Source organism: Perissodus microlepis, chromosome 5, assembly GCF_051167445.1.
Source record: "Perissodus microlepis isolate ML-2025 ecotype Zambia chromosome 5, ASM5116744v1, whole genome shotgun sequence".
NCBI lineage: Eukaryota > Metazoa > Chordata > Actinopteri > Cichliformes > Cichlidae > Perissodus > Perissodus microlepis.
In genome coordinates, this window is record NC_140465.1 from 34,916,601 (window position 1) to 34,932,439 (window position 15,839).

Consider the following 15,839-nt stretch of genomic DNA (forward strand, 5'->3'; position numbering starts at 1 on the left):
CCTGTCCTCATTTGTTCAGTGTCAGGTCATCGGTTGTCTTTGGTGCCACGTTTCCATGTTCCAGGTATCTTTGTATCCATGTCAGGTTTCATGGTTTGTTTGTTTTTTAATAAAAAATATTTTCCCCAGGTTAGGTTATTGTTTAGCTTCACCTCTGCCTTTTGTTTTGTAATCTTTTAATTAAATTAAATTACATTTTATTTATATAGCGCCAAATCACAACAACAATCGCCTGAAGGCGCTTTATATTGTACAGTAGATCGCACAATAACAGATACAGAGAAAAACCCAACAATCATAGGACCACCTATGAGCAAGCGCTTTGGCGACAGTGGGAAGGAAAAAGTCCCTTTTAACAGGAAGAAACCTCCAGCAGAACCAGGCTCAGGGAGGGGCGGGCATCTGCTGTGACCAGTTGGGGTGAGAAAAGGAAGACAGGACAAAGACATGCTGTGGATTAATAACAAGTATGATTCAGTGCAGAGAGGTCTATTAACACACAGTGAGTGAGAAAGGTGACTGGAAAGGAAAAAACTCAGTGCATCATGGGAATCCCCTGGCAGCCTACGTCTACTGCAGCACAACCAAGGGAGGATCCAGGGTCACCTGATCCAGCCCTAACTATATGCTTTAGCAAAAAGGAAAGTTTGAAGCCTAATCTTAAAAGTAGAGATTAATAAACGGCTTGCTTTCTGTTAATATTCAAATTTTCTTTCACGTTCCTTTGTGTCTGCATTTTGGGTCCACTCCTCAAATTCATACATATGCCTAACCGTTTTTCCCCACTCGGCGACACACCCGTCGGGGGTCAAACTCTGGTAATTGGTAATTCTGTTCTCAGACATGTGAAGCTAGAGACACCGGCAACCATAGTCAATTGTCTTCCAGGGGCCAGAGCAGGCGACATTGAAGGAAATTTAAAACTGCTGGCTAAGGGTAAACGTAAATTCAGTAAAATCATAATTCACGTCGGCAGTAATGACACCCGGTTACGCCAATTGGAGGTCACTAAAATCAATATCGAATCGGTGTGTAACTTTGCCAAAACAATGTCGGACTCTGTAGTTTTCTCTGGTCCCCTCCCCAATCAGACCAGGAGTGACATGTTTAGCCGCATGTTCTCCTTAAATTGCTGGCTGTCTGAGTGGTGTCCCAGAAACGATGTGGGCTTCATAGATAATTGGCAAACCTTCTGAAGGAAACCTGGTATTGTTAGGAGAGACGGCATCCATCCCACTTTGGATGGAGCAGCTCTCATTTCTAGAAATATGGACAAATTAATTAAACCCCCCAAAATATGACTATCCAGAGTTGGGACCAGGAAGCAGAGTTGCAGTCTTACACACCTCTCTGCAGCTTCTCTCCTCCTGTTACCCCCCCCCCCCCCCCCCCCCCCCCCCCAAAAAAAACCCATCTCCTTTGAGACTGTGTCAGCTCCCAAACAGACAAAAAACAAAATAAAAACCAGCAATAAACAACTTAAACTTAAAAAAATCACAAAGAAAGAACAATACAGTATCCACATCTTAACCAAAGAGTAAAACAGTGAAATGTGGATTATTAAATATTAGGTCTCTCTCCTCCAAGTCTCTGTTAGTACATGACTTAATAATTGATCAACAAATCGATTTACTCTGCCTTACAGAAACCTGGTTGCAGGTTTGAATTCAAAATTCTACTCCTCACATACAAGGTCTTAAATAATCAGGCCCCATCTTATCTTAATGACCTTGTAGTACCATATCACCCTATTAGAGCACTTCGCTCTCGCACTGCAGGCCTACTTGTTGTTCCTAGAGTATTTAAAAGTAGAATGGGAGGGAGAGCCTTCAGTTTTCAGGCCCCTCTTCTGTGGAACCAGCTTCCAGTTTGGATTCGGGAGACAGACACTATCTCTACTTTCAAGATTAGGCTTCAAACTTTCCTTTTTGCTAAAGCATATAGTTAGGGCTGGACCAGGTGACCCTGAATCCTCCCTTAGTTATGCTGCAATAGACGTAGGCAGCCGGGGATTCCCATGATGCATTGAGTTTTTCCTTTCCAGTCACCTTTATAACTCAGTATGTGTTAATAGACCTCTCTGCATTGAATCATATCTGTTATTAACCTCTGTCTCTCTTCCACAGCATGTCTTTCATCCTGTTTTCCTTCTCTCACCCCAACCGGTCGCAACAGATGGCCGCCCCTCCTTGAGCCTGGTTCTGCTAGAGGTTTCTTCCTGTTAAAAGGGAGTTTTTCCTTCCCACTGTCGCCAAAGCGCTTGCTCATAGGTGGTCATATGATTGTTGGGTTTTTCTCTGTACCTATGAAGCGCCTTGAGGCGACTTTTTTTGTGATTTGGCGCTATATAAATAAAATTGAATTGAAATTGAATTGTACTGCTGCATACTGTGACATTTACAGTTGCTTAGTTAATTAAGTGACTTAATTACTCACTTTTATTTACTAATTGAATTACTAAATGAAGCTGGAATTGAGCATTCTGCAGTTTTTAATAGTGTGTTATTAGTTTTTAAAGAAACAATATGCATTTTATACTATATTGTAAAAAGTATAAGGTAAGTTGAATTTAAAATATAATTAATGAAGTGTTGACTTTTTTCATCAATTCTTGTAGATACACAGAGTCGAGACTGAGCCTGATGATCATACTGAATCAGATGACAGCGGCAGGAATCTCCAAGTTCAACTGCAGATTGCAGATGCAATTATATTAATGCAGATTAATATAAACTCTTCAAGGGTCAAAATCTGCACACACATCATTCTGCATAGTGAAGGTCAGACAATTTGTGCATTGATCTTGAGAAGTAAGACTCATTAATTAATAGTAATATAATTAGACAAATGTTGAAACTTTATATTTCGATACATTTTGTCAACAACAAAAAAAAACCAAGCAGTGCAGGCACTGATAACTGAATCTAAAGACCTTCATTTTTGTCAAGATTTGCCTGATTTAACTGTTGTTACCCTTGCTTATAGCTCACCTTAATATGTATAAAAATGTGAAAAGTTTTTGATGCGTGTTAGAATGATTGTTTAATTGGCAAGGTTTGAACAAACAATTTTCAGAAGCCTCAAAATTCATCTGTTATTATTCCACGAATGATTCAAATAAAGTTCACCTCCATTTCAACATTGAATACGACTGTGGACATAAGAGCTAAAAGGTGCTGTCCACGCATGTGTCCGCTAAGCCCCAGAAGGGTATAACCTGGGTCAAATGTGTTATTGTGTCTGACACACCTACAATATGAGGACTCGCAGAGTGACGTCACTGAAAGTGTGTTTAAAGTGTGTTAAGTTCCAAAACTGGCCAGTAGGGCGTGAAACTGAAAGTGAGCAAAAACGCTAAACACACTTAAACACACTTTTTCATAAAATTGTGATGTTTCAGGACTTTCGAGATTTTTGGTTTGGGAGCATGTTGGGAGCCTCTAGAACACTTTAGAAGGCTCAGAAAAATGAGGACCTCAAAAATGTCCTCATTTTTCTGAGCGTCCTCATTTTGTGAGTGTGTTATCATAAAATTGTCCTAAGATGTCACGAAAACAAGTACACACACACACACACAGATAGTGTTGGAGGTTACTGTGTGGCATTGAAAAGGCTCAAACATTCATGAGTAAAAGAGCTGTTACAGTACAGCGCATTGATCTGTGAAAGACACTCGATCTTTCAAACACAGCTTGAAACTTTATCAAATCACAACTGCTCACATGTTCTTTACTTTCTTTGTTAAAATCAAACCTCCACCAAACAAATCCAAGTGACTACAGGAAACTGCATTCATTACACTTCAGTTCTAACTGCAATAAAACTGCTAAGACAACACTTGTAATCTAATAATCTAAAATTAAAACCCCCCAAAAAGTTACAATTATAAAACAAATATGGCAAACAGCAAAAAAGGATATCAAACAACAACACAGTAATTTATAGTCTGCAAAGTATTTCCAGTCCAGTAATGCAGTAACAGTACACACTAAATAAAGATTGTACTTACCCTCACAAACAACATGCTCAATTAGATTGTAGGGAGTGCAAGGAATTTATATAGATGCCAGTGTTTGCACGCCGGCTGCTCGCTTCCTCCATCTCGCCAAGAGGTTTGGAGTTAGATTGGATAATCCCAAATGATGTTATATGCAGTGATTGGTTGTTTAGTCTGTTTGGTTGCATCATTATGTTGAATATTTGCCCACTTCTGGTGCACATGAGTGAAAAGTTCCAGGATGAAGAAAAAAATTCAACACAGAAGTAAAAACAAAAAACTGGAGCCACATCAAAAATGAGTTGATCCCCACAGACTCTCACTTTAACTTCCTGAAAGGACAGTTTTACAGTCTGCTTTAAAAAAAGGTTTCATTCCTGGTGTGGAGTTCCTCCCTTTATAAACACGGTATGTTGGGTGATAATATTTTCTTTTTCTTCTGTTTAAAAAAAATCTTAACAGGCATGTCTGCTAATCGGAGTCACTAAACTGGACTTTGCATGTTTATGCCACTGGTGCAGTGTCACTGTGCAAATTGTTACTGATTTAACGTTATTAGATATATTTGTGGTTTTGTACTCTTTTACCTGAATCCTCATGCCATGAGACAAATGTTTTCAAAAACATCATCATCATCATTTATTTATATAGCACTTTAAAAACACACCTGGTAGACCAAAGTGCTGTACAATATGAATATGCACATAGTAATAAAACCAGAAATAGCAATTAAAAAAAAAAAATCAGTTACCCACAGAGTTAAAAGCCAGGGAATAAAAATAGGACTTAAAAACTGGCACTGATGTAGCCTGTCTAATATGGAGAGGAAGGTTATTCCAAAGCATCGGCGCTGCAACAGAGAACGCTCGGTCTCCTCTAAGTTTCAGCCGTGACTTTGGGACCGAAAGCAGCAACTGCTCAGCTGACCGAAGGGAACGAGTGGGGACGTGGGGCTTCAACAAGTCAGACAAATAAACAGGTGCCAGACCATTTAGAGATTTAAAAACCAATAAAAGGACTTTAAAACGGGTCCTAAATTAATAATTCGTCACCTATGAGGTGTTTTCAGTTTTGCTCATCATTGAGTGTTTTTTAGGTCTTAATCTCTTAAACTTGTACTTTCTTTTAAATTCTTATTCTTTTTGTTTCTTCCCCACATGCAGTGGGTTTTCAGGTGAAAGTAAAAAACTGGCAGTTCTTCTGAGATTTGGGGAAAAAATAGACAAGAGAAAATAATTTTGTACCTTGGTCTGGATGTCAGCTGATTTAGCTTTATCTAAACTTTTACAGGTTCCACTGATTACAGTAGGTGCGAGTTACGAGCTGAGCTGCTGGTTCTTTTGGTGCCTCTCTTTTTGTTTGGTTTTCATGTTGCTGAGTAACTTTTGTTTCAAGTCTCCTGAAGCGCTCAGATTGAGATTTTTGATAACTGTGAAGGTGTTTTTCTTTATCATGATGTCTTGTGTGGACATAAAAACCTTTTTATATTTCAGATCATTATTATTATTATTATTATTATTATTATTATCATCAATAAATGTGTTTTAGTGGCATAAAAAACCAAAACGTGTTAAAAATGTGCTACTATCAAAACATTTCCCGACCTCAGGATAAGTGTGGATTTGACATACCTGTAGGAGAAATTTGATCTGCCTTCACTCTTCAGAACAAAGCACATAAAGAGCCTGCAAGGCTTTATTTGGTTAGGACATAAATGAGCATCATTTGAACATGAATGATGATCAGAAATGGTTGGTTGGTTTTAGTTTACTGTAATTGGCAGTTTAGAAACATACAAACATATTTCTGGCAAAAAACACACATTTCAAAAGATGTGCTACACCTAAAGCTGTTTCTGTTTGGGTGGATCCAGAAGAAAACCATAATTAGATGAAGAAAGACTGATGAACCTCAGTCTTTAAAACAGAATAAAGCTAGTGATGTTGTTTTGGTGTTAATTATCAGAGTCAGACTTTGGTGTATAACACTGGTATCTTTTCAAGTACTTTCTGAATGTCTTGTCCTGTATGCCATAAACTGACGAGTCGAGCCAGAATGTGAACGAGCACTGAGATTGTGTAGCGAACAGTCAGCACTCATTTTGGGAACAACCTTGTCAAACCACCTAGTATCAAATCACAAATCAGCACCGTTGTTTACAGTGCACTCAGTTTCTCATCCACTCATCTTCTTTAGTTTTTTTTTAATTCACTGTGTTTATGCACTATTTACCTTCCCACTGTTGCCAGATTGCTTGCTCATAGGGGGTCATCTGATTGTTGGGGTTTTCCCTGTTTTCGCTGTATTGTAGGGTCTATACCAGGGGTCCCCAATCCCAGTCCATGTGGGCCGGTGTCCCTGCAGGTTTTAGATGTGTCCTTGATCCAACACAGCTGATTTAAATGGATAAATTAGCTTCTCGACATGTCTTGAAGTTCTCCAGAGGCCTGGTAATGAACTAATCATGTGATTCAGGTGTGTTGACCCTGGGTGAGATCTAAAACCTGCAGGACACCGGCCCTTGTGGACTGGGATTGGGGACCCCTGGTCTATACCTTAAAAGATAGAGCCCCTTGAGACAATTGGAGATTATGGATCGGAATTTCAGGAGCGGGACCACACCTCCAAACACGCTCCTTCTGGCTTTCATCTATATAGGTTCTCCCAGTTCTGCAAGCTGTCATTCTTGTTTACATGCACCTCCCTCCCTTCCTCCCCTTTTCAATTCTGTAACTACTTCACTTCTATTTAGTACATGGGGATATACCAGGGCTGGGAGCTGCCGCCTGTCTCCTTCGAGACCTGCTGCCGCGGCTCAATTCAGGTCCAAGCCATTCACCTTTACCTACTAAAATGCTGTCAAATCTAAAATGAGGATGTGGACGTGACTTTATATAAATAAAACTGAACTGAATTGAACTGAATCTGATAACATCTCTGGAGTGGGTAACACTCTTAGAGATCATTTCCTGTGAACTAAAAGTAATACGAACTGAGAAACTCCCATTTTTAGGTTGGTTAGATGCTGAAAGACCACGTCTTTCATGTGAACATGGAGGGGAAACCCTTGGTATGTTGGACCCTCTTTATATGTTTGTGAAGGTTCTCAGTCATCCAGGTCATGATAGTTTAAGGAGCTTGAAAAGAAAAGTGTCTGGACTTCTTTAAGTCATTCACACACATGGACCAGTACCTACTCTTTGACTTCCACTACCCTCTGGAACACAAACTTGGAGTAATCAGGACTGTTCCCTCTGGGACTGTGGCAGAAGGGGAAAAGGAGGAACACACACATGTAGGGAAAGCCCATCTATGTCCACTGTGAATGACTATCTTTGAAAAGAGGTGTGCCTTCTGACGCCAACTCTCTGCCATCTATAATCCAATTTTGAGAATGGCCCAAATGCCTTAATGCCCACTCACATCCTGGGCCATTTGACCTCAGTAAGTCACTCGATAGGGTGGGGCTATGTTTCACAATGGGTTCACCTGAAACCTTGGCTGATTGTGACCCACACATGTTTTCAAACCTAGGCTCTTGGGATTTGGCAGAGGATCAATAGGGGGTTCAGGACCCTCTTAAGGAAACTCCCAATAGCCCTTAAAAATCTGGGCCTCTGGGATTGCTCTTAGAACTGAATACACTTCTTGGATGAAACGTCTTCAAGAAACTTACAGAAGTCCGGATGCTTTTCTTTCCAAGCTCCTTAAACGGTCTTTGTAGTATAGGGCCCAGGATGGACTATGGCAAAGACATAAATAATGAGGATCATTTGTACATGAATAATGAAAAATGGTTGGTTTTGGTTTTAAAAAGCCTCATCTACAGAAGACTGAAGATGGTTTTAGAAGAAGATGGCTTTAGTTGATCTCTAATAAGAAACAACACATTTACATAAGTACTATGACTCTGCCAAGAAATAAAGCAGACTACAGATCATGCACTTCTCAAGAAAAGAATGTAATAGCACATTAAGGTAGGTGTCATCAGCATCGATCAACATGCTGCTATTTTTATGAGCACCACACTAATGCTGAAGAACTTTCCATTGTGTGAACCTTAGTGTTTTTACCTTAATGCATTAAGTCATTTAAAAATATCACTTGGAATGTATTAGTTAATTAAAGAGAAACTCTTAAACTCAAAAGAATGTATTTTGGATCTTATTTTATCAAGGAAAAATTACTGCATTCAACTAGTTTAAATATAGATAATATGATAAATAACTGCACATAATAAATGTCAGGAAAGACTCTTTATATTTCATGTGTCTGAAATAAAGTTTTACCATTTTTTAAGTCACCAAATATTGGCTTGAAAAATCCTGGCTGGGCTCTACTGACATCTTCTGGTGGGCGCTTCTGACTGTTTTACAGCTCTTGGGTTCCTTCACATTGCTCCTAAAAATGTATATATTTAAAATAGTTTTCTGTATTATTTAGTTATACTTACTCTTTTTGCATTGGTTCTTTTGGTAATATCTACTTCTTATGTTGATGGCTTTTGTTTTGCCTTTTTGTGCAACATTTTCTTCCATCTTTATTAACTTTGCTTTCATTTTGTCCAGTTTTATTTCGGTCCATATTTTCAGCTCTCTGGTTGAATTCTGCAGTTTTTGTCTTTCCGAACACTAAAGTGTCTTATAAAATCGTCTCTTATAAAATTGTGTCTTATAAAATTGCCACATAGTGAAAGTTACTGTTCGACACATTCACTGTGACATTAGATTAGAAAGATATGCAAACAAAAAAGGACAATAGAATAAGATAAACAAAGACTACTCAATCTCAGTATTTTAAATTAAAAGAGCTGATGGCATTGTTTTTAACTTTTGTTAACATTAGCCTTTGGTGAGTAGAACAGATATTTTCTCAGATATCTTCTGAATGCCTTGTCTCGTATCCCATAAACAAGTGGACTAACAAGTCGAGGCAGAACGTGAACAAATATTGAGGTTGTGTAGCGAATAGTCAGGACTCCTTTTGGGAACAAGGATGTCAAACCATTCAGCAGCAAATCATACATGTAGGTGAGCATGCACAGCAGCAGCTGGAAGCCGTGCAGCAGTACAGTGTTTCTTGCTTTCCTGGCGTTTGCAGCAGCTGCCTGTGCAGCGAAAAGGATTCTGAAATATGTGTAGACAAGGGTGAGCCAAACAATAACCAGAAATACAATGTTGGATATAGTTCTCTTCTTTTCTAATTCAGGAAGTCTGAAAACAGTTTCTCTAAGGCAGAAAACTCTTGAATGAAAGAAATCTCTGGATTCTGTGGCCAGGCTGGTGAATAAATATGGCAGAATTGTAAGTGAACTTAGCACCCATATCACTGTGATCACAACGGTTACATTTTTGACTGTACAGATCTGTGAGTGCTGGAGAGGGAAGCATATGGCAACATGACACTCTACTGCCATCACAGCGAGGGTCAGGGGATTGTTCAGGCTACAAATTATGGAAATCAACAATAAAATGATGCAAAATGGGACAGGAAGAGTGAAAATGATGTAACTGAGGACTTGAAGGAGGGTGAACATTATGAGCAGCAGGATATCAATGATTACCAGATGAATGTACAGGATGTAACGAGGATTTGTGTTGAAAACCTGAAGAGAAGGACAGGATAGTTTAGACTCATAGGTACATTACAGATGATCACCTAAGAATATGCATGAAATAAATCACATTATATGATGTCCCGCATACATCCCAAACGTATTGAATTATACAAAATTAATACCAGGAATGAATAAAATACAGACCTCATGTTTTTTGAATGTGTGCACCAAGCTGCTGTTGATATAGATGATGGAGACAGAGAGACCCACAGTAATCAGATTCTTGATGATGGCTGTGCTTAAGGAGTCCCGATACACCGCTGTTGTCGAATTCATACCAGCATTTGAACGGTTCTTGAGACGTCTGAAAAGTTTTCTAAAAACTGGACACTTTATTCATCAGCATTTCAGGTTCATATAACATAAAACATTAATATAGGAAAGCTTCAATACTGAAGGTTGATTATCTTGGAAACATTATTCTCAATAAGAAAAATAGCAAATAGAAGCCAGAAGAGTAAATAAATATACATATATGTATTCATTATATGCTTTTGTTTTTTCTTGTGAGCCCAATCATAATGATAATGATGATGATCCTTCTGTTATATGTTTCATTTTTATGCACCATGTCATTTTTTAACCTACCAATCTGTTGCCATGGAAAGAAAAACAGCAAACAGTAAAACAACGGTTTGTAAGGCACACATATTATTTATACTGTAACACTTGATAACATTTAAAAAAAAATCAAGTGAACACAATGATGAAAAAGCTCGTTATCATATGATATCGTTTTATCTCTTTACACACAAACAATTCAAGAACAGGCACTCACCTGGTTATGATCTCATACCACACAGGTCTAGTAAGTCAGGTAGATTTGATGTCACTTCTAATATAGAGTACTGGTACTAGTCAGGTAATAGTGAAGGGGTCTGGTTGTGTGTGTGTGTGCATGTGCACGTGGTTTCATGAGAGCCTTCAGAGTGCGTGTGCCTTAGAGGACACCCAAAGCTCATTACGTTTCATAAGTCCTGATGCTTACGCGCAGTACTGAACAAACCAATTTAGATGAATGAAATCTTAAATAAAATTCTACTACAGCTCTTTACAATCCACTTCTTTTGCCACATACTTTTTTTCAGTTGTGACTGATGACCTAAGGAGGGTATAATGAAAGCGAACCTGAACTTTCAATCATTTTCATGGCATGAGAGACAAAATTTCAACAACACCATGGTGGTTGCTGGTTTACTTGTGGTTCCTGGAGTATTTTAACCTCCACTGCATGCATTTTTAATTTCTCTTTGATATTTGGGCTGATTGGGGAGAAATGTAAAAATAAAGAATTACCAGCTTTATTTTTTTTTTTTACCTTATTTTTGTTTTTAAGAAAAAATATGAGCCACATCTGAGGATATTCGTTTAAAATTTTGATAGAACAGTAGCAGTATAATGTCCTGGATATCAGGCCCTTGCAGAGCAAAATTGAGTATTTTGGTCTAAATAAGCCAAAATGTGATGTCCACATATGTGGACGGAGGTAAAAATTAGAATGGGAGGCAGAGCCTTCAGCTTTCAGGCCCCTCTTCTGTGGAACCAGCTTCCAGTTGGGATTCAGGAGACAGAGACCCACTCCTGACGTTATTCATCAGCATGTCACTTCTCAGGGAATATATAACAGAGAAAACTTTAATACTGACATTGTTTGTCCTCTCATAAATATTATTATCACAAAACAATCTATGGCTTTTAAATCAATTTACAAATATAATTTTGATAATATGTTTATTACATAGTTTTGTCTTACATTGTAATGCCTACCATAAACTAGTTTTCTCATTTTCTGGTGATTGAGGATGACAATTATTTTAAATGCATCACACTTCTTATGGACCATGTCCATCCATCCTCTCATCCTATTCAGGGTCATGGGGCGTTGGAGCCTATCCCAGCTGTCTTCAGAGTAGGGTACACCCTGAACAGGCCACCAGTCTGTTACAGGGCTAACACGCAGAGACAGACAACACTCACATTAGTGCAAAAGGTTGCCCTATTTCCAATTTCGAATCAATTAACACTAAAACAGGGACAGACAGGGAAAACATGAAAACTCCACACAGATGTTAGAACTGAACTCAGGACTTTCTTGCTGTGAGGTAACAATGCTAACCACTAAACTACCATGCTGCCATGTGCTGCCACCATGCTACCATATCATTTTTTTAAACTTACTCATTTATCGGCATAGGGGAAAACAAAGGGAGAAAAATGGTACACCATAGACAAAAATAATTTATTCAAATCAGCATTTTTGAATTCAGCTAAAGTACTAACAGCACATTAAATTGAAGCTGCTAATTTAACCTTGGTCTTCAGTTGTTATTTTCAACATGTCTGTTGTGAGAAACAACTTCTATTCTCGCTCAAGCTCGATTTGTAAGTGATTTTATATGCACACATTTTTAAGTTCACACATATAACTCTCATTTCATAAGAGTAAATAGAAGAAGATCCAGACAATGTTTATTTCTAAACATGAAGTTATAACTGAAGTAATAGTTGATATACAGGCAAAATATTATATTATGAATTTATATGCTAGAAAACACAGAAGAGGCACTCACGTGGTTACCGTCATGTCAAACATCTGTCTAGTAGGTCAGCTACTAATACAGGGTAGTCAAGTAATAGCAAAGGCCTTTGTGTGTGTGAGAGAGTTTGGTGAGAGTGTGGTTTAGTGAAGGCCTCAAACTGTTGCCCCATTATGTGAGGTGTGACTCATGAACGCGTTTAGATAAAACTTAGCAACTTAACAAATTCACAAATGTGAATGAAAACATTTTAAATACTGCTTCAGCTCTTTACAATCCACTTTTTAGGGTTAGGGTTAAGGTTAGCATATTTTACTTGTGTTTACTAGTAAGATTTTTTTCTAATATTTAAATTTGTGATCGTGCTGGAGGTATTAAAGAGATTCGGTTGCAGTGGTTTGAATCCTATCTATCTCATAGAGTCCAATTTGTTCATGTATTTGCAGACTCCACTTCATACACTTAGGTTGATTATGGAGTTCCACAGGGTTCTGTGCTAGGACTAGTTCTGTTTACTTTATACATGATTATTTTAGGCAATGTCGTTACAGGGCGTAGCATCTATTTTCACTGCTATGCAGTTTATCTATGCATGAAGCCAGATAACGCACACCAATTTGTTAAACCTAAGGAATGGCCTAAAGACTAAATGACATGGATGGCCTCTCATTTTTTACTTCTAAATTCAGATGAAACTGGGGTTATTGTACTCAGGCCTAAAAATCTTGGAAATATGGTATCTAACCAGATATCTACTCTGGATGGCATTACCTTGGTCTCCAGAGACACTGTGAGGAACTTTGGAGTCATTTTTGACCACGAAATGTCCTTCAATGCACATATTAAACAATGTGTACCGTCCCTTCCTGAGCCTGGTTCTGCTGGAGGTTTCTTCCTGTTGCTAGCTCATAGGGGGTCATATGATTTGTGGGGTTTGCTCTGTTGTCTTTTTATTATTGTAGAGTGTTTACATTAGAATTCAAAGCACCTTGAGGCGAAATTGAATTGAATTAAATGTACGCAAAAGGGGGCAAACTATTTTTCACACCACTGCAATTATCAGTTAACATTCATTCATTCATATATATATATATATATATATATATATATGTATATATAAAGTTACTGTTCGACACATTCACTGTGACATTAGATTAGAAAGATATGCAAACAAAAAAGGACAATAGAATAAGATAAACAAAGACTACTCAATCTCAGTATTTTAAATTAAAAGAGCTGATGGCATTGTTTTTAACTTTTGTTAACATTAGCTTTTGGTGAGTAGAACAGATATTTTCTCAGATATCTTCTGAATGCCTTGTCTCGTATCCCATAAACAAGTGGACTAACAAGTCGAGGCAGAACGTGAACAAATATTGAGATTGTGTAGCGAATAGTCATTACTCCTTTTGGGAACAAGGATGTCAAACCATTCAGCAGCAAATCATACATGTAGGTGAGCATGCACAGCAGCAGCTGGAAGCCGTGCAGCAGTACAGTGTTTCTTGCTTTCCTGGCGTTTGCAGCAGCTGCCTGTGCAGCGAAAAGGATTCTGAAATATGTGTAGACAAGGATGAGCCAAACAATAACCAGAAATACAATGTTGGATATAGTTCTCTTCTTTTCTAATTCAGGAAGTCTGAAAACAGTTTCTCTAAGGCAGAAAACTCTTGAATGAAAGAAATCTCTGGATTCTGTGGCCAGGATGGTGAATAAATCTGGCAGAATTGTAAGTGAACTTAGCACCCATATCACTGTGATCACAACGGTTACATTTTTGACTGTACAGATCTGTGAGTGCTGGAGAGGGAAGCATATGGCAACATGACACTCTACTGCCATCACAGCAAGGGTCAGGGGATTGTTCAGGCTACAAATTATGGAAATCAACAATAAAATGATGCAAAATGGGACAGGAAGAGTGAAAATGATGTAACTGAGGACTTGAAGGAGGGTGAACATTATGAGCAGCAGGATATCAATGATTACCAGATGAATGTACAGGATGTAACGAGGATTTGTGTTGAAAACCTGAAGAGAAGGACAGGATAGTTTAGACTCATAGGTACATTACAGATGATCACCTAAGAATATGCATGAAATAAATCACATTATATGATGTCCCGCATACATCCCAAACGTATTGAATTATACAAAATTAATACCAGGAATGAATAAAATACAGACCTCATGTTTTTTGAATGTGTGCACCAAGCTGCTGTTGATATAGATGATGGAGACAGAGAGACCCACAGTAATCAGATTCTTGATGATGGCTGTGCTTAAGGAGTCCCGATACACCGCTGTTGTCGAATTCATACCAGCATTTGAACGGTTCTTGAGACGTCTGAAAAGTTTTCTAAAAACTGGACACTTTATTCATCAGCATTTCAGGTTCATATAACATAAAACGTTAATATAGGAAAGCTTCAATACTGAAGGTTGATTATCTTGGAAACATTATTCTCAATAAGAAAAATAGCAAATAGAAGCCAGAAGAGTAAATAAATATACATATATGTATTCATTATATGCTTTTGTTTTTTCTTGTGAGCCCAATCATAATGATAATGATGATGATCCTTCTGTTATATGTTTCATTTTTATGCACCATGTCATTTTTTAACCTACCAATCTGTTGCCATGGAAAGAAAAACAGCAAACAGTAAAACAACGGTTTGTAAGGCACACATATTATTTATACTGTAACACTTGATAACATTTAAAAAAAAATCAAGTGAACACAATGATGAAAAAGCTCGTTATCATATGATATCGTTTTATCTCTTTACACACAAACAATTCAAGAACAGGCACTCACCTGGTTATGATCTCATACCACACAGGTCTAGTAAGTCAGGTAGATTTGATGTCACTTCTAATATAGAGTACTGGTACTAGTCAGGTAATAGTGAAGGGGTCTGGTTGTGTGTGTGTGTGCATGTGCACGTGGTTTCATGAGAGCCTTCAGAGTGCGTGTGCCTTAGAGGACACCCAAAGCTCATTACGTTTCATAAGTCCTGATGCTTACGCGCAGTACTGAACAAACCAATTTAGATGAATGAAATCTTAAATAAAATTCTACTACAGCTCTTTACAATCCACTTCTTTTGCCACATACTTTTTTTCAGTTGTGACTGATGACCTAAGGAGGGTATAATGAAAGCGAACCTGAACTTTCAATCATTTTCATGGCATGAGAGACAAAATTTCAACAACACCATGGTGGTTGCTGGTTTACTTGTGGTTCCTGGAGTATTTTAACCTCCACTGCATGCATTTTTAATTTCTCTTTGATATTTGGGCTGATTGGGGAGAAATGTAAAAATAAAGAATTACCAGCTTTATTTTTTTTTTTTACCTTATTTTTGTTTTTAAGAAAAAATATGAGCCACATCTGAGGATATTCGTTTAAAATTTTGATAGAACAGTAGCAGTATAATGTCCTGGATATCAGGCCCTTGCAGAGCAAAATTGAGTATTTTGGTCTAAATAAGCCAAAATGTGATGTCCACATATGTGGACGGAGGTAAAAATTAGAATGGGAGGCAGAGCCTTCAGCTTTCAGGCCCCTCTTCTGTGGAACCAGCTTCCAGTTGGGATTCAGGAGACAGAGACCCACTCCTGACGTTATTCATCAGCATGTCACTTCTCAGGGAATATATAACAGAGAAAACTTTAATACTGA

The 15,839-nt window shown here is 38.1% G+C and overlaps 2 protein-coding genes across 2 annotated transcripts; both read right to left on the minus strand.

Moving 5' to 3' along the window:
• Positions 1-8,822: 8,822 nt before the first annotated feature.
• Positions 8,823-9,890, minus strand: LOC146387763 (odorant receptor 131-2-like). The gene is made up of 2 exons (XM_084927266.1): positions 9,759-9,890; positions 8,823-9,602 (listed from the first exon to the last, which is right to left on the minus strand). Exons 1-2 carry the CDS (start codon positions 9,888-9,890, stop codon positions 8,823-8,825), a joined length of 912 nt encoding a protein of 303 aa, XP_084783392.1.
• Positions 9,891-13,402: 3,512 nt separating this feature from the next.
• LOC146387764 (odorant receptor 131-2-like) lies at positions 13,403-14,470 on the minus strand. The gene is made up of 2 exons (XM_084927267.1): positions 14,339-14,470; positions 13,403-14,182 (listed from the first exon to the last, which is right to left on the minus strand). Exons 1-2 carry the CDS (start codon positions 14,468-14,470, stop codon positions 13,403-13,405), a joined length of 912 nt encoding a protein of 303 aa, XP_084783393.1.
• Between the last annotated feature and the right edge of the window lie 1,369 nt (positions 14,471-15,839).

What these genes read in the sequence shown, in the direction of transcription:
- LOC146387764 (XM_084927267.1), bottom strand. Translation starts at nt 14,470, where the DNA reads ATGAATTCGACAACAGCGGTGTATCGGGACTCCTTAAGCACAGCCATC. An exon ending in ACACATTCAAAAAACATGAG is followed by an intron (nt 14,183 to 14,338) that starts GTCTGTATTTTA and finishes CCTTCTCTTCAG; the next exon opens with GTTTTCAACACAAATCCTCG.
- LOC146387763 (XM_084927266.1), bottom strand. Translation starts at nt 9,890, where the DNA reads ATGAATTCGACAACAGCGGTGTATCGGGACTCCTTAAGCACAGCCATC. An exon ending in ACACATTCAAAAAACATGAG is followed by an intron (nt 9,603 to 9,758) that starts GTCTGTATTTTA and finishes CCTTCTCTTCAG; the next exon opens with GTTTTCAACACAAATCCTCG.